The 19,918-nt window shown below is 35.8% G+C and overlaps 1 protein-coding gene across 1 annotated transcript in view; it reads right to left on the bottom strand.

The window, feature by feature from the left end:
- Positions 1-19,918, bottom strand: part of LOC106063585 (QRFP-like peptide receptor) — a 40,709-nt gene that overhangs the window by 17,093 nt on the left and 3,698 nt on the right. The window contains exon 2 of the mRNA XM_056028347.1: positions 7,782-7,872. Coding sequence (XP_055884322.1) covers positions 7,782-7,872 — 91 coding nt within the window. The remainder of the gene's footprint in view (positions 1-7,781; positions 7,873-19,918) is intronic.

Below are 19,918 nucleotides of genomic sequence, written 5' to 3'. Positions count from 1 at the left end.
TTTTTATTTCAATATTTTTTTTATATGAACTATAAACATTTCTGTTTAAATTATCGTTTCACGTCAATATTAACAACATAATAACAGTCTGAGTTATTTATATATCATAAAAGTATGTTAAAATCATTGTTGTTTTGGGTTTCGACCCAAATTTCTCAAATTTTTTAACATTTTACATTTCTGTCACAAAGAAAATGTCAGGCCCATTTGAACCCCCCCCCCCCCCCCCAAAAGAAAAAATAAAGTTTCGATTTTTTTTTTTCTATTTAGCTTGGAGTCTAGGAAAAAGAAATCTTGTCATTAGAGCGCTGAGTCACTGTGGAAGATCTCACACACTGTAGCCTGGAGATTACGGTCATGTCAGGAAAGCGCGGGCCCAACTAATGGCTAAGAAGATTTTGATATTTGGTGACAGAATTTTTATTTCAAATAATATTTGTGTCTAATGTTGACAGAGCCTTATTAAAAGTTGAGCTCGTATTTTGTTGGACCAAGAGCTTAGAATACTTTTTCTTTTTAAATAGGAAACAGCGAGGAGACTGCACGACCTAGTGCACGTGGCTGTCCTCGTATTTTAATTATTTTCTTGGTTGCATTTGTATATAAATGTTTTAACATTTAATAAAAAATTATTTTTTTTAAAATCTTATTATTTCTTTGCTAAGCTCGAAATATAAAAAAAAACTCTTGTTGGCCAGTACAGTTGACTCTTGATAATCCGTCACACTCGCAGAGTTCAAATAATTTCGTTCTTATTTCGTCTGTTGTTTTTATAAGCTTTAAAGTCTAAGAGAATATCTTATTAGATCATAAATAAATCTAACCTTTTCTTGGCATACGAGGTGATTGGTTAAAGTCTTTGAAGTACAGCTAACCTTTGGTAATTCGACGTTGTCTGTAACCATACCCCCCCCCCACACACATTTCGTCTCATAACCCTAGGACTATCAACGGTCTATTGTATTTAACACACAAAAAAAGGCTACAGAAAGAAATACAGCAACGAACGCCAACTTGAACTTCTTACTATGTTCTTCATATCTATAACAAGATACTAAACCACGAAGCGAATCTGAACCATCAATAATGATTGGCTACTAATCTCTTAGCCATTCAAAACGATGACGTCACCAGACAAGGACAATTCTAAGCCACCATTTTTTTTCTGTACTTATTTGTGAAACAGAGTTAAGGCGGCGCGGTCACGGAGGTCACGGTTAAATTTTAAAAAAATATAAAGGGGCCTATATTTAAAAATAAGTTGTTGCTGATACCTAACTAAAAAAAAAAGTAAAGTTCCCCTTTCAGACCTTGTGATCTATAGGGCAGATAATGTAAAGGTCATGTGTTTTTGTTGCCTACGGTTAACGAGGTTGTCATGTGGCCAGCACAATTGTTGCATTCATTCAAACAGGAGAGTTATGTATTAATATTTATTCAAGCCCTTTTCAAAATAAATGAGGCGAGCTATTCAAAACGAGGCTACCCTTTCAAGACGAGGCCATCAACTCACAATCCTTCAATACTTTTATCGCAATCATGATTTTTGTTTCAAATCGCTAAACCTGACAGTTGGACAGTGGAAGAGAAAAGCCTGGTGAATTGAAAGATTGCCTATATGCCAAAGCAGTCAATCAAGTCTTCACCTAATTTAACGGTCGATAACTCGATTTTTTTCTCTCTCTTCTAGCCCCTTCATATTTATTTTCAACAACGAAGAAGAAGGGGCATTACTGTACAAGAAATTGTCCAAATATTGTTAACTCCCAATGTTAAAGGGAGGCAACTTAGAAGGCTAGAGACTCGTTAACTTGCATTGACAAAATTGTATTAGGAGATGGCAAGTCAGCGATGGCAATGTCGGGCACAGCTTTTTTCTTTTTTTTTTTTTTTTCAAAACTATGATTATATAGATTACACATGATGGAAACATTCACAATGTAGTATTTTATTATAGCATTAAAAAATAAAATAAGAAACCTCTTTCTTTTTTCACCTCCACTATTATAGACATCCTAAATGTAAACTCAGTATACCGCGGCAATCTATAAAATAGAAATAGTGTATTTTATTTCAGTTCAGGGACCTCTTTACAAGCCCTACGATATTAGCGGACCTTCGACGCAGCCTGATTTGTATGGACCAGAGATGCCCAAAATATGACCCGCGTGCCACATCGGCCCGCGACATGATTCATTAAGGCCCGCCTAAACGTTGGCACAAAGTATAGAAAATCCCTCTTTCCAAGCAGAAAAAAAAAAGTTTTAAAAACATCTTAGCCTACGTACGATACATGGATTGGTAGCGACAGTAAAGCCAACATATTTGTTTTATAAAGAAAAAAAAAGAGTGTCTCTTGTTAAATAATATAACATTAAACAGCTTTATGAAACCAAACACATAAATAAATAAGTCGGAATTCTTGGTTTGAGAGGCAACTATCAGATTACACCTATATTGGAGGACAGATCAGAATATTTACCAAAAAGAGACAAGGCGATGAGGCGGTTATAAGGCTAGCTACAGAGATGCTCACATTGTAAGTAGAGAGAGACATGAAGCCATTTTCCGACCTCGAATGCGTAAAAAAAGTGCTTGCTAGCAGAGATGGAAGAAATGAGTCAAAGAAGTATGCAGTTGAAGCTGTCAACCTTTCTGAATGTCCAGTGGAGGGAGCACGAAGAAAGGGCAGCCTAAAGTAGAGCTGGCTGAACAAGTTAAAGGAATGGACCTCTCTTAATATCCTACTGAGAACAGCTGCTGACAGGCATGTGAAGGAAGGATTTGGTTACGCGAACTGTCAAGGCACCCCCCTACCACGACAGTCAAGGGAAAGTAAAAAGTCTTCATTAAATTCAATTTGAAATGTGGAGCAGAAATATGAATCAATTTATACATACACATCGTATGCGTGAAAAATGTGGTATACCAAAATAATTTAGTTTACACAATAAAAAATAATAGAATGTTGACAAAGATTTATAAACTAACCGCAGATCAATTTCAGCTCAGATGTAACAATTTAAAAACCAGATATTAACAAAAAAAAATACGGATTTATCAGCTAGGGTTTTCGAAAAAAAATGAAGGGAATGTTGTAATTTATAGTCTATTTGATGTCTACATCTAAACACGTTTGAGTCACTTGTTTTAAATACAATCAATAGTTGTAAATTAATGTATGCGTAATCAGTATACGTTGTAGTTTTAGTGTCCAAGTAGCAACTTAAGAACCAAGGGTTACTTATTCGATGCTCTGTCAAGGAGGACATTCAGGGCATCACTAACGTCACCCACACTAGCTGCTAAACATAAACATCTGAGATGAACTTTTGTCCACAAAACAAGCAGGACTACTCCCCCATTGTGCGATGGCTTGAATCTGGTCAGTAGGACTTAATGCCTCAAAGTCTGCAGCATGGGGTTCAAACCCCTCCCCCCCCCCCCCCGAAATGAAATCGGAATTTAGTGACTGATTTTTGCTTTGATTTTGTTTATTTTAGGTGAGATTTTAATACTAAACCATCACTTGCGCCAGCACAACCAAGGGGGTTTTGAGTTTGAAACCCCCTACAAGGGGGTTTGTAGTTTAAAACCCCCTACAAGGGGGGGTTCGAGTTTAAGATTCCCTACCAGATGTTTTTGCAGTTAAATCCCTCTCTTCTATTAAACAAAACAGGAAAAAAAATGCAAACGACAATCCCCAAATTCCAAGAGCACAGATTTTAAAACAACCTCCAAAATTTACGATAAACCCCCTCTTCAATATAAAAAAAGCAAATTACACACTCATAATTCTATGAGCGTAGCCAAAGGGGTTTTGAGTTTATCCCCCCTCCCCTCTTCAGTAAGGTTTGAAGCTAAAAAATACCTCTTCAATATAAAAAAAGCAAATTACGCACTCAAAATGTTATGAGCGTAGCTAAATGGGTTTTGACTCAGTTTTGAATTTAACCCCCCCCCTTTCATCGGGGTTGAAGGTAAATAAAAACTTTTTAATAATAAAAACAAAGCAAATTATACACTCAAAATGTTATGAGTGTAGTCAATACCTCTTCAATATAAATAAAAAAGCAAATTACTCACTCTAAAATCTATGAGCATAGCCAAAGGGTTTTTGAGTTTAAACCCCCCGCCAACGGGGTTTGAAGCTAAAAAATACATCTTCAGTGTAAGAAAAAAAAAAAACAAATTACGCACTCTAAATGCTATGAGCGTTGCCAAAAGGGGTTTTGAGTTTAAACATCCCTTTGATGCTTAAATATACCTCTTCAATAAAAAAAAAGAAAATTACACACTAAAATTATTTGAGCGTAGCCAATCCTATTGGGGGTCTTGAGTTTAAACCCCTCTTCTACAGATGGCTTTTTTAAAAAGTTTATTACCCCTCCAGATGGTTTTGAGTTTTAAATCCCCTACAGAGCGTTTTGAGGTGGAAAACCTCTATCTTCAATATTATTCTAAAGCAAACTACAGTTACTAAATTCTATTATCGTAGCTAAATGGGGTTTTGAATTTTAAAAAAAAAAAAAAAGCTCCAGAGATTTTTTAGTTTAAAACCCCCAACAGATGATTTTGACGACAAAACTTCCCTTTTCGATATACAATCTAAAGCAAACTACAGTCACTTAATTCCAATAGCGTTTTCAAGAGAGGTTAAACATTTCTACCAGCGACGGGGCTCCATTAATAAAGTGCAGTGAATAGTCATCTGCCGAAATTGAAAAACACTAAATGTGGATCAACATAGATGGCTAAGACAGATTTTAGAAGTTAGTTATAGAGATCGGGTCTAAATCAAGGAAATCCTATGCCGAACTGGGAGTCGACCCCTTAGTAAGATTGTGACAGAGCATCGTAAGAGGTTTGCAGGACATTTTCTCCGACAAAATGAATTACCCATAAGAAGAGTTGAGATGACATCCTAGTACACACATTCGTTGAGGTCCTCAGAGCAGATGGGAAGAGGCTTCAGACATTACCAGTGATAGATTTTTGTGGAAACAGCTTCAAATGCGCCGAACGGCGCGGGAGGGTCTAAGTCATCTGACGAAATTGAAAAACACTAAATGTGGATCAACATAGATGGCTAAGACCCCAACCCCCCCCCCCGAAAAAATCCTGGCTACGCCCATGGTCTGCAGGGTTTAATACCTCAAGGTCAGTAGAGTTTAAAGCCTCGAAGTCAGTAGGGTTTAATGCCTCAAAGTCAGTAGGGCTTAATGCCTCAAAGTCAGTAGGGCTTAATGCCTCAAAGTCAGTAGGGCTTAATGCCTCAAAGTCAGTAGGGCTTAATGCCTCAAAGTCAGTAGGGCTTAATGCCTCAAAGTCAGTAGGGTTTAATGCCTCAAAGTCAGTAAGGCTTAATGCTCAAAGTCAGTAGGGCTTAATGCCTCAAAGTCAGTAGGGCTTAATGCCTCAAAGTCAAACTCCCATAAAAATCAAGTGAGTGACCTACTGTAGGTCTAAGCACATACTACCAACCTTATGGTTCAACTTCAGTCGTTCTCTGAATGTCTCCACGTGGGGCAAAAAAAGTGAAAACTTGGAATGGTAAACAAAATGGAACAAATAAAAAGGAAGTCATGATCAATAATAGTTTGTTGTAGCCTCCTTATGGAAACAGTCAATGATTACATCGTTAATGAAAATGAATTGATTTTTTTTACGCCAACGTTAAATAAAGAAGTGAGATAGTCGGTGAATATCTAAATGTAAGCCGCCTAATTAGCAAGTTTTAAATCTAATACCGGACAAATGTTACCAAGCGATGACAGGAGTAGATATCCTGAAATAGTAGACTAGATCCACACGTTTTTATCTTTATAGCAATAATATATGAAGTCTAGGACGTCTTTACAGTCGAGTTTCGTGTCCAGATTCTTTTGACAAAGCTTATATCAATTCACTCGGACTGTCTGTCTGGTAACAAGTTTTGTACACCTTATTTCTCACACACCCAATCTCGGATCAAACTGAACATTTGCACAATTATTTCTTTTATCTGACAAAGCAAGAATCAATGAAACAAAAATAACCAATTAGTTAATTAATTGGTATTGCTAATTAATTATTTTGTTTGGCATCTAGAACAAGAAAAGAAATTGTACTTGAATGTTAAGGTGGTATAAGTTGAATTAGTCCCCTTTATACTATGTAGAGAGAAATGTTTGAAACTAACAATAGAGAACTATAAAACCTTCAACTTTCATAAGCATTTCCCTGGCACAGTGGTTAATATGTTGGTTTGAGGAGGCTTTGGCTCTCGAGTTCGAATTCAGGTAATTCCCCTTTTTTATAAATGATTTTAAGAGAGATCATCTTCACATTTTATTTACCTTTCTTTAATGAGACATTGTTTTAATTGTTATTATTTAGTGTTAAGAAGCTTCACTGTGATCTGTACAGAATGTTGACTACGATAATGGTGAGTTGACAGCTAACTTTCAATGATTAATTCGAACAAGTAAAGTACAAGCGTAGGCCAACAAAATGAGTTGATCATCGAATATTTTTCTATATACCAATAAAAGGGAAAACGTCGCCGTCTCTACAAAAATACGTCCGCAAACTAGTTCTGACTAGAAATGAACTGACTTTTATTTGATGTCTATTCCTAGTCCTTGTTTTTATAATCATGTTACAGTCGCTAAGACTTCAAAAATAAATCAAATAAACAAACAAATGCCAGCCAGGAAAACCAATGACTTAGCAGAATTTAAGTCATTGGCTTAACATGTATGACTAGATGCATGTCGCGTAAGACTTAATCATCATCTTTTTTGAAGTAGCCTCTATGTTTTATAAGATAATAACTTAAGATAAGAAATTTAATATCGATACTTAACAATAATTGTTTTGTGTTTTTTTTTAATGAAGACTAACTTTGTTTTTCAATGTCTGCTCAAGTTATATATGTTTATCTTTACAGAGAGAGAGATACAAGTCACTGATCACAAAAAGAAATTCAGAACTCTTTTTTACGTTGGTCATTAAATTAGTAACTCTATTCCAGCGTTCTGATGTCTAAGAAATGTTTGAGTGAAACAGTGCTATATACGTGCATATCTTTTATTATCTTTGTAATAGGTTGCTATGTGCAATGCACTCTTGTACAAACTAGTTTCCTCCAGGATAACAAAGGTAATTATTATTATTATGAATAAGATCATTTATATTATACAGTTATAAAAGAATATACAAGATTTAAAAAAAAAAGAAATACAATTAAAATACTAATCTTTAATGTTCAGAATATTCAATCGATTTATTAGTGAGACAAATCTAACTAAAACTGATCCCACCGCTGCCACCATGATGATTAAGATCAACGATTAAGAACAAAAACCTCATATAAATCAGCTGTTTATTCTTACGCCATCTTGGTTGATTACAACAGTTACAAGGGATGTTACTCCCAAACATTGAGTGTACAACGTATGTAACACACACACATTAAAAAATCCTGTAATCAAACCTATGAAACTCAATTTAACTATATAATCATTACAATTGTGTAAATCTATCAAAGGATAATGATGTACCTGGAAATCTTAACTGTGAACGGCGTTGATCAAGTTAAAATATTTACAACCAAATTTAAAATGGAACTAAATTTTCTACTCACATTGCCAGACCAGCAGGTGGAATCAAGTTTCTACTCACCTTGACAGGTACACAGGTGAAAATCAAGTTTCTACTCACCTTGACAGGTACACAGGTGAAAATCAAGTTTCTACTCACCTTGACAGGTACACAGGTGGAATCAAGTTTCTACTCACCTTGACAGGTACACAGGTTGTAACTAGGAGAAGATCGGCTGTGGCTAAACTCAGTAGGAATATATTTGTCACGTTGTGCATTCTCCTGTACCTACAGAATAAACCAAAGATCACGTAAGAATTCGATTCATTTGTTTGTCTTGTTGTCAAGGAATGTATGTGCACCGTTAGGCTATGGAACTAAGCTTGAATCCCGATGGAGATCTGAAATTTAAAATGCGAGATTTAACTCGGATTGCTGAGATCCATAGCAGCAGTACTGAAACCTTATTCCAGATACCCCTCCATAAGGAGATTGGACATCACACTACGTGGGAAATTTTATCACTTTACCCTTTCATGGGTGTCGCCCTGTGCCGCCCAGGGCCGACCTTACAAATTGAGAGGCCCAATTTAATGGATGCTTGCGAGGCGCTTCTTCTAATTATTTTTTTGACAAGTATGATTATTCATTATATCATTAGATCAACAATTATTATGCAACATGCAGGGGAAGTAACTCAAGCGCAAAAGGCGCCTGTGCCATTAATTAAAGTTATGTCCATCGTACGATACACTAAATAGGTTAACCCTTGAAGTCCTACATCTTTATAGCCTGTGACAAGAGCCATGACTGAATTCTAAATGTAAATTGCGGGGCCCAATTTGAAGCAATCGGTCAAATCAGCATAAGACGGCCCTGGTGCTGCCACGCCCCTCTTGCCTCTGATGCAGACCAATCACTCGAATTTTTAAAAATATAGAATAGCTCATTTGGGAGTACATTCGTAACACTTCAATACATTTTGTACAACATTTGAATGTCTTAATTCATTAAAATACACAAAAAGTGGGTAAACATTTTGATAATTATTTTAAGAACAAGAAATGTTATAACAAAATACAACAAACGTGTTCATTCATTTCTCATTATAAAGAGTATAAATAGGAATGCTGCCACATTTTCTATCAATCAAAACAGAACAGAAAATAATAGCTGATGAAAGAAATGCAAACGAAAGGGAGACAATTATTCCTTAAGGTTTCACGTAATTACAGCGCGTCATTAGAAACCGAGTAATTAAACTTTGTTCAGTTATTAACATCTATGGCAAAGTGGCTTAAAATCAATAGTTTTGATCCCGCATTATCTCTGTCCGATTCCCATCATAACTTTCGTCCTGTTTGATCGCCATTATAATAATCTTTATTTTTTAGCAGCGAGATTTAGATTCTAGGTTTTTCTTTGATCTCACGTGTGGCGCCGACATAGAGAATGGAAAGTTGACAGGAATCGATAAATAATAATAAAAAAAAAGATAAATAAATAAAAACAACGAGGTGGGTGAAACACGAGTAATAGTTCCTGAATCGTCTGACGGAAGTGAGACTTACCAATGACACTCGGTTACCTTGGAAACACATTGTTCTGAGATGTGTATGCAATGTACGCATAAGATGTATTTGATAATTTTTTTTTCGAATTGCATATATATTGTATTTGTGAATTAACAGATTTTGGCTTTTGTAAAAAGATTGACCAAGAAATTTTCATAGATTTTAAAAATATGTTAGATGCAAAAAGATGCATTTTGATTGGAAACTCAGATTATATGAAAAAATATGTTCAAAAATTTGATTTCACTTTCCTCAGTTTGATAAAGCGGTTAGACTTCATAGCAAAAAGACTATAACTAAATTAATCAATGGGACTCTGTATTCTTTAAACCTAGAACTAGATGTAATTATTTTGTATAGTCATGATAGTAACTTAATGTTAGATAAAAAAGAATTGTCCACAAGTATTTCTCAAAATGTTATTTCCTCGTCTCATCTGTCCCTTGACTTTCGTTGTAACGGTGTTGGGACAGTTCGCGTAACAAAATCCTCCCCCGGCCAGCAGGCTATCAAGAGAGAGACCTGTCCATTCCTTTACGTTATCCAGCCAGCCTTTCTTTGGACGACCCTTTCTTCGTGCTCCCTCTACTGTACCTTGTAGTATGACTATAGACAGTGAATTATGTCTTACAATAGGACCAAACCTGCTCAGCGAATGGTCTGGGCGCAGCCCTAGTCTCTTCACAGTATGGACATTTCATTTTTTTGAATGACACTTTTGGTTGCAATTATGAAGTTACAAAAGCATGTTATAATTAATGAAAATGTTAAATTATTTTTTTTTAGATTGCCTTTATTGTCTTTTACATCTATATGATTTAGCGGCAAATTTTTTTTTCATCTTTATAAATGTATTTTTTTCTTAGATAAAAGTAAAATAAAATGAATAGGTGTGTTGATGTAGCTCATAGAGCGAGCAGCTTGACCAGATAGAAGAACATCTACAGGAAACTTTCTTTGCCTTAAAGGGAGCGTTTGGAATTCTAGACACACAATCCCTTTGTGGAGGCCCATGTATCGACATCTTCTTACTGTATTTTTTTGTACTATATATATATATATACAGTGCTTTTTGTGTCGGTACACACCTTTTTCAATCTGTGGAAAAAATATTACTTTTCTTGTATTTTAACGTTTATTATTAATTTATTAGTTGTTAAAAGTTAGTCAATCCATCACTGAGTACCGGCAACTATTTTTTTTTACAAAAAAAGCACAGTATGTATATATATATATCTAAACTACTGGTTTGTTCTCTCTGTTTCAGATAATAAATGTCTGTATCAGATGTCTGTCTGTTCTGTCAGTTGAAAGCAAAACTCGGCTGTCTGTTGTGTTTTTTCCCCCAAACACATATTTTGTTTCCTACTTGATGTCATCACTTTTTACTTCAACCTGGAGTAAAGGTGGTTGGTCGTTGTGCTGGCCACATGACACCGTTGTTTAATGTTGGCTACAGAAATAGATGACCTTTTCATCATCCGCCCTATAGATCGGACGGTCTGAAAGGGTTATTTTACTTTTTAAAAAAAATATATTTTAGGTACGTGAAAACAAAGGAAACACGAGAAATCAGATTCTCTGGAACAAAGTCAGCAGATATTAGAGTGGACTTTCATTGTTTATTACACATTGACGATGCCTTTGTTCTGTTTTAATTATAAAACTAAAAGTTATCCTTTTTTTTTTTTTTGCTGTTTCATTGTTATTTGGGATCATGTTGGATTCATTAAATGTGAGGGGGGGGGGGAGGAAGAATAACGGTAGAACATGTTTTTGTTCTTAATACCTGAGCTGAGCGGTAAAGCGCTTGATTTCTGAACCCTGGATCGAATCCTAGTGAAGACTGGGTTTATTGTTTTCGGAACCTTTGATGCGATTCTGATTCTACCCCGCTCTAATGGGAACACGACAATAGTTGGGGAACGTAAAGGTGGGTGGTCGTTGTGCTGGCTACATGACACCCTCGTGAACCGTGGGCCACACAAACAGATGACCTATCATTATCTGCCGTTAAAGATCGCACGGTCTGAAATAGAAACTTTACTTGTACCAGTGCTTTGACTAACTTCAGGCAAATAATTTCAAGTGGGCACACTAATAGATACAATTTTGAATAAATCTGTTCACTTCTGCTATTTTCTAACCTGTTTATAAAATTATGAACTAGGTAGGCCGAAATTTGATTTAAAATTTTTGATTGAGATAATTTTAATTGTATCATTTCCTTGAGTAATTCCAACGCCTAAAATATTCTTAAAAAACGAAAAGTATTTTAGAAAATCCATGGAAAAGAGATATAGAGAAGATTAATGAGTTTTTATCAAGGCCAGTACAGAAATACAAACGTTTCCCGTATACAAGAGAAAGCTAAGTTGCCAGAAAGCTAACGCCACTTTGCTGACAAGTATCCCCTTGCGTGGGCTTTAATCATTCATTTATTAGTTCAGACAGTGTGTGTATGACTATAACTTTTTAAAAAAAAAAAAATAACAATAACACAATATTACTCTCTTCTGTGTCGATTGTAAAGCATTTGTGTCGATTTGGTAGGATGATTAGGATGCTGATGTGGTGGGATATTGATGTGGTCGGGTGTTGATGTAGTAGAATTGTTAATGTGGTAGGATGTTGATGTGGTCGGGTGTTGATGTGGTGGGAAATTGATGTGGTCGGGTGTTGATGTGTTAGGATATTGATGTGGTCATGTGTTGATGTGGTAGGATGTTAATGTGGTAGGATGTTGATGTGGTTGGAAGTTGATGTTGTAGGATGTTGATGTTGTCAGGTGTAGATGTGGTAGTTCCAGACTGCTAAGGCAACGTAACCCCTGGCGGAATATTAATTAACACACACAAATTTGAATAAAAACTTGAGATCCTCTGTTATGGAGTGTGTATGTGTGTTTATATGGTGACGATGGAAAGAGGTTAGCGATTGGTTGTGAACGATGCAATATTGGTGGCATTGTCGTCACTTGGTCTTAGTTAGGGGAGACGACTCCCGCATGGAAGACTGAAAGGTTGTGTTGATGTAGTGAGTTAAGGTTTTTTTAAAGAATATTATTACTAAAGTCTACTACAGTTATTTGAACTCATTTTAATTTGATTTTGTTTATATTATAAATAAAGTGTTATTTAGTTTGTTAACAAAAGGAAGTTATTCAAGTTATTTGAACTTTTACTAGTTAAGATACATTACGCCTATAAGGGTTCAGTTGTCTACCAAAAGTTCAGTTTTACACCAAAATAACTGTTACTAGGAGAGATCTGCTCTCGTTCTTACCAGGGTATTCACTCATGAGATACGGGGGTCTCTGATAGATCCTGAGGTAAATAAATGAACAAAAATTATTCTATAGAGCACGACTAAGAAAACCATTGCCCCAGTGGCGTAACTAAGGGGGGGGGGGGATGGGGGGGAGAATTTTAAAATCCCCCCGGGCCCCCACCTAGGGGGGGCCCCCAAATGGGTGTCCGAAATAAATTTGTAAATACATAAATTAATATATTTGATTGACAAATAGTGTCAACAGGTGTCTTTTTTTTTCAACATTTATAGATGAAATTTATCACAAAGACTAAACCTAGATCTAGGTCTATCAGTACGTTGACTTTGTTGACATTTTAAAAATATTTTTTCCTACAGAGATCAAAGTTTTTTTTTAAAGTTAGTTTAACATTTTAAACTTTGTTGCCACGAATAAAACTGCATGATATACAGCGAATTCCAGTTATCTTGTTACCTTTACTAATAATAGATCTAAATGGCGAGAATTGTGTGGCTACACTACTTAACCGTGAACCAAAATTTACAGAATCGAGTATAACAGATCTAAGAGTTATTCTTAACAATGCTAAAATAGTCCATTATTCGGGTTTGACGTCTATAATTTCAGAATTAAACTTCACACTCGAGTTATTACCCCTCTATTTATCTTTCCTCCATTCAATGGAAACTCCCTTTTTTATTTCCATCTAATCCTTTTGCTTTCGCACAAAACATAAACAACAAACAATGACGTAATATCATATAATATTAGCACATCCTTCCTTTTGAAGTTATTATCACACCCTTCCTTTTAAAGTTCTTAAGAGTGATATCTACTAGCAGGGCCGGCCCTAGCATTTGCGGGGCCCTATGCGAAACGGATCGCGCGGGACCTAGTCTGTGTAGGGAAAAACATAATATCAAAATTATTTTTTTTGAATTTGAAAATAGGCCTACTTTCGTCTTTACAATAAATTTTTATCAAATGAAAGCTCGCAATGCCACTTTTTATTTATAGGCACCCCAAAATGTCAATTTGGTCTATTCTTCAGGAGATCTGAATAAATTCAAAAAAAGTTCAGGACTATATCTCATATTTTGCCTTTTCATGAGATTTCCTGGAGGTCCTGGAAAATCAGGAGATCGCGAAAACCCTGTTAATTTATTTACGTTATAATGGTTTAATTTAATACTTAGAATTAGCGCGGGGCCTATGAAAGCGCGGGTCCCACTGCGACCGCATAGGCTGCAGAGGCCTAAGGCCGGCCCTGTCTACTAGGAACTTTAACAATTCGTCCACTTCTGGTTGTCTTGACTGGCACAATAAGTTCTCTAGACATTGGTCTATAACTGTCTGTTTCGTTTGTTCCAATAGTTTGCAGTTCATTGTCTTCATCGGTATCATAGTACCCAGAGATGTCTTCATCGAAACTCTTATTCAAAAAGCGTTGATTTCTTCTGTATGTTTTTCCATCGTTTGTCTTTATGATTTAAGATCTGGGTGCTGAATGTTTTTTTATGACAACTGCTTTCTGGCATGTTTGACATAGACGAACTCTCCGACAGAATAATCTTTAGGTAGTCTAGCTTTTGCATCGTATTTCACTTTGCTTTTCATCTGTCGTTCGTTGAGTAATGTCTCTGCATTTTGAGCTACCGATGGTTTCAATAGTTTGGGATCAGTTGGAATGATTCCCTGAGTCTTCTACTCGTCAGCAGTTGTGATGGTGAATACGGCAGTCTACTTATCGGAGTATTTCTATATTCGAGCATAACGAGATATGGATCTTTCCCACTTTTGTATGCTCTGAATCCTTTTGCTTTCGCACAAAACATAAACAACCAACAATGACTTAATACCATATAATATTAGCACAGAATCTTCTTCATGCAGTAGAAAATTAAGAATTTTTTGCCTATCTTGAATTCTGGTCAAAGCTCCTGCGCCCAATTAATATAGTTCAGAAGAAACTACAATAGTCTGGACTGCATATACGGGAAGCTGCTAAAGAAATTAGTACCCTTTCATGCTTTCTGCAAAATGATGAGAAACTGACAAAAACCCAATCCATCGAAAAAGCAAAAGAAGATAGTGAATACTATGGATTCCCTGTAATCAAAATAACCAGAAGAAAGAAAAGACTTGATGGGAAGTTGAGTTCTAATGTAGGACTGTCAACAGAACTGCAATTCAAACGTGTTGCGACAGAAGTGCTGGACAGATTTCATATGGAGATGAAGGGCAGATTCCAAAGGCTGGAAAGAAAATGGATGCCTTTGGGTTTCTTCTTGAACCAAGACACCTGTTAGATGAAGACACGCTTATGACAAACTGTGCTACTTTTCCTTTTTGTATGATGAAATAAATGGAAAATCGCTTTTTCAAGGATGTCATTGATGCACGAGCACTTTTCAACCAGTAATACAATCACCAATAGACATATTTAGGAAAAAGGCTTCATATGGTAATTACGTGTGCTCAAACTTTGCAACCTCCTCCGAATACCGCTAACTCAGGCCACTTCCATTACGTCATGTGAGAGATCATTCTCAAAGCTCAAGTTCATCAAAAACTATCTCAGGAGCACAATGACGCAAGAAAAGCTTATCATGGCTTTATTGTCTGTGAAGTCACAAATACTAGAAAGTATCGATGTAGATGCTGTTATAGATTTCTTTGCTGCAAATAATGAACGACGTAAAGTGATATCAATTGAGAGTTGTCACTTGTGCATTATTTAACTAATAAACAACGGCATTATTCATTAAAAGAGTCTTCATGATTATTTTTTTAAGTTTACTGATATACTGAACCAATTTGATTTTGGGCTTATATATATTTGCGTACATTATCTCATGTCATATGTCGAATGTCAAAATGCAAGGGGCCCCCAAAGAGGTCAATCCCCCCGGGCCCCCAAATCCCTAGTTACGCCCCTGCATTGCCCACCGGGAGATTGTGTGTATACAGATGGTACAACTGCACAATTTCCCGGCTCTTCAGAAAATGACATCGTGGGACCAAGTGCAGGAGCAAGCAACTATCTGGCTGAAATGGAAGCTATTCAAAATGCAGTAGAGAAACTATATTGCAGAGAGGACCGAAAAGAAGACGGCCTAACCAGGACATTTCCTGCTCCTTGTGGACTTCTTAACGTTCCTATACGACATAGACAGATCTGCAGATACACGTCCAGAACCACGGGAAAAACAGTGGAGTGCGTGGGGCGCCTGCATTCACGACATCAGGTAAGGATGACTTTTCAGTATGTACCGCCGCATATCGGAATAAAGAGGGCTGACGAATTGGCTAAGCTCGGAACATTGCAGGACCCAACTGAAAAGCCACAAATAAAAGTGGCACAAAAGGCTATAAATGTTGAAACAAAGACAGGGAAGTGTGGAAGAACTTAAAACGCCCAAATAGATCAGATGAGTGTAGTGGCAGCTAGACTGGAATGAACAAGACATGATAGATTCAGAACAAGTCGTCGCCTACCTTGTTAGAATCAATACGAACTTTTGACTTCTTCAGTTGACACTTCCAACTTGAAAGGAAAACAATAGAGTAAGTTCTGTATGAATGATGCGCGGTATTGACCTCATTAGGGGCCCCTGCATTTTGACATTCGATAATGGCGTAATATTTATTGTAAAAACAAATTTCAGACACTTTTTTGGCGCCCCCCCCCCCCCAAGAGGGATTTTCAAATTTGGACCCCCTCTCCCCCGACCTAGCTACGCCACTGACAATAAGTTAGGAATTACGCGAGAACATGTGTAAAGAAACAGGTTCACATGGAGAGTTCTCCTTGTGCGGAGTCAGAGAGACTCTGAAAAACATAGCCGCCTACCTTGACCGTGTTACAAAAGATACGGTGCACGCAACGAGACTTACTCGGCATGTTCAGAACATTGATGAGGTCAGTTGTCTTCAACCATCCTGTTGATGTCACATCCACGACTGGGGGAACACCTGGCAGCAATTTCATTTTTTGTTTCCTCTTTAGTGTTTCTTTTTTTATTAATATTATTATTTTCCAAAGAGAATGGTACTAGAATGTAAATTAATATTATAGATGTTTTTCGTGTTAATCAAGAAAAGTAGTAGATTAAACTTCGATTTAAAGTCTTCTCTGTTTATTTTAGCTTTTGTATTAATTTTTGAAGGAGCTAAAATCTCGAAGTTTCTGGGGAGGTCCTGGTTGGACAGCTTTTTCTGAATGATATCATTTATATTTAATATTTGAAATGCACGCCCATTTCAAGATGCAGACCGAGGGTACGCCCCTGTGAGTAACGTCTATCATTGGTTATTGTGTGTGTGTGGGGGGGGGGCTTACGTAACGACACACACACACACACCGCTTTGTGTTTCAGAAAAAATGTGTTTGTTTTGTTATGATTGAGTCTAATGTTACTGTTTTATTTGTCACACAGACAGACACCTACGTTCTAGGTTTTTCTATTTTTTTTTAAAATTCATAATGACTGTTTCTATTTTGGTAAATCATGTTGTAGTTTTCTCACTATCTTTTACCTACCTATCTCTATCTCCTTCTTTTTCTCACTATCTTTTATCTTCCTATCTCTATCTCTTTCTTTTTCTCACTATCTTTTATCTTCCTATCTCTATCTCTTTTTCTCACTATCTTTTACCTACATATCTCTATCTCTTCCTATCTCTATCTCTTTTTCTCACTATCTTTTACCTACATATCTCTATCTCTTTCATTTTCTCACTATCTTTTACCTACATATCTCTATCTCTTTCTTTTTCTCACTATCTTTTATCTTCCTATCTCTATCTCTATCTTTTATCTTCCTATCTCTATCTCTATCTCTCACTATTTTTTATCTTCCTATCTCTATCTCTTTCTTTTTCTCACTATCTTTTATCTTCCTATCTCTATCTCTTTCTTTTTCTCACTATCTTTTATCTTCCTATCTCTATCTCTTTCTTTTTCTCACTATCTTTTACCTACATATCTCTATCTCTTTCATTTTCTCACTATCTTTTACCTACATATCTCTATCTCTTTCTTTTTCTCACTATCTTTTATCTTCCTATCTCTATCTCTTTCTTTTTCTCACTATCTTTTATCTTCCTATCTCTATCTCTTTCTTTTTCTCACTATCTTTTACCTTCCTATCTCTATCTCTTTCTTTTTCTCACTATCTTTTACCTACATATCTCTATCTCTTTCTTTTTCTCACTATCTTTTATCTTCATATCTCTATCTCTTTCTTTTTCTCACTATCTTTTATCTTCATATCTCTATCTCTTTCTTTTTCTCACTATCTTTTACCTACATATCTCTATCTCTTTCATTTTCTCACTATCTTTTACCTACATATCTCTATCTCTTTCTTTTTCTCACTATCTTTTATCTTCCTATCTCTATCTCTTTCTTTTTCTCACTATCTTTTACCTACATATCTCTATCTCTTTCATTTTCTCACTATCTTTTACCTACATATCTCTATCTCTTTCTTTTTCTCACTATCTTTTATCTTCCTATCTCTATCTCTTTCTTTTTCTCACTATCTTTTACCTTCCTATCTCTATCTCTTTCTTTTTCTCACTATCTTTTACCTACATATCTCTATCTCTTTCTTTTTCTCACTATCTTTTACCTACCGGTACCTATCTCTTTCTTTTTCTCACAATCTTTTACCTACCGGTGCCTATCTCTTTCTTTTTCTCACTATCTTTTACCTACATATCTCTATCTCTTTCTTTTTCTCACTATCTTTTACCTACATATCTCTATCTCTTTCTTTTTCTCACAATCTTTTACCTACCGGTACCTATCTCTTTCTTTTTCTCACTATCTTTTACCTACCGGTACCTATCTCTTTCTTTTTTTCACTATCTTTTACCTACCGGTACCTATCTCTTTCTTTTTCTCACTATCTTTTACCTACCGGTACCTATCTCTTTCTTTTTCTCACTATCTCTTTCTTTCTGTCTTTTTCTTTCTCTTTTTACTATCCCTTACTCCATTCTCTTTCAATCAATCTCTTTCAAACTTTCACCCTCTCCTTTTGTCATTTTCTAACTCTGTCTACCTCTTTCTCTCCATCTCCCCCCCCCCGGCCCTCCTCTCTCTGTCTTTTCTATCATTCAATTATTCAATATATTTTTATTGCAATGCTATCTCTTTATTGTATTTGTAAACTTTTTTCCCCATCATGTTTTCGTCTTGTCTTGTCAATGAATCCCAAAGAATTGCCGCTGGCCATTTAGAAAAGCGGACAAAGAAATTCCGAGCTAATGCAAACAAATCTGAAATTATACGCATCCTACTCATGTCCTGAATGTCATCGGCTTTTTTAATGCAATGATTGGACTCGGCAGTTACTTGAAGTGAACAGATAATAGGTTCTCATCATTGAGGACAAAGAAAGACCTTCGCTTCTTATAATAGCTCATTTACATTTTGTGTAACAGTTTTCTAACAACACCACATCAACACCTTGATTATATAAGTAGATGATCTAGAACTAATTCTTACTAACTAATAATGGACGTCTTTACAATTCTTCCTATTAGCCCGCAAACTTTTTATGAGTTCAAAAGTAAAAAAAAAAAAAACTGGGCGGGAACTGGGAACTGAATAAAAACAACAACTGGGAAATGGGTGGACAGCTTAGGTATGTAGGCCTATATTTTGCAGGGCTGTAATAACTTTTTCAAATTATAATTTTATTAGAATTAAATTTGGCTTAAGTCTTTTTTATTTTGAGCTTGGCTTCAGCGGGAATTCCCGCTGTCGACTCCAATGTTTCTTTGTATTCAGTCAAGAGTTGAGCAAATAAATAGAAGACCATGAACATTGTACGCACCGTCTTAAGCAGAAGTCATTAGTTAGACTGTTAGTAAATTAACTTAATTGTTCAAATCTCACTGGAAAGACTCCTTGGAACAATGAAGCATTACAAGAATAAAATAGAATCAGACATTATAGACCAATTTCAGATTAATAAAAGAGGAATTGTTTGTTTTTTTGTTATTTGATTCTATTTCTATTCCAACTCAACTCTAGTGTTCATCCATTCTTCTAGTCATAAAAAGCTTTGAATGATCTTTCTTTTGTTCACCCAACACCAAGTTATTCGCAAACTCTAGCGCTATCGTGACCATTCAATAATTTTTATGACATGTGTCATACGGAGAGAATTTAACATGTAAAAAAAGGAAATAAGATATTTTAGAATTTACGATGAGAGTGTGTTACACATGACAATAACATGGTCACGTGATTCGTCTAACCATTCAAGTATTCGAGGACAAAGAAAGAAAATTCAAAGATTCATACTTTAGAATGCTGTATAAATTAGTGATTGTAACGCATCACAGCAGATCAATAGAGAAACATTAACTTATCCTTAAGTAGTTTACAATAACTCAATAGTGAAACCCTAAGTTATCCTTAAGTAATTTACAGTTATCACTAGAGAAACATTAATTTATCCTTTTGTAATTT

Source organism: Biomphalaria glabrata, chromosome 5, assembly GCF_947242115.1.
Source record: "Biomphalaria glabrata chromosome 5, xgBioGlab47.1, whole genome shotgun sequence".
Lineage (NCBI taxonomy): Eukaryota > Metazoa > Mollusca > Gastropoda > Planorbidae > Biomphalaria > Biomphalaria glabrata.
Note: the sequence above shows the minus strand (reverse complement) of the source record. Positions and strands in the feature narration are given on the sequence as shown.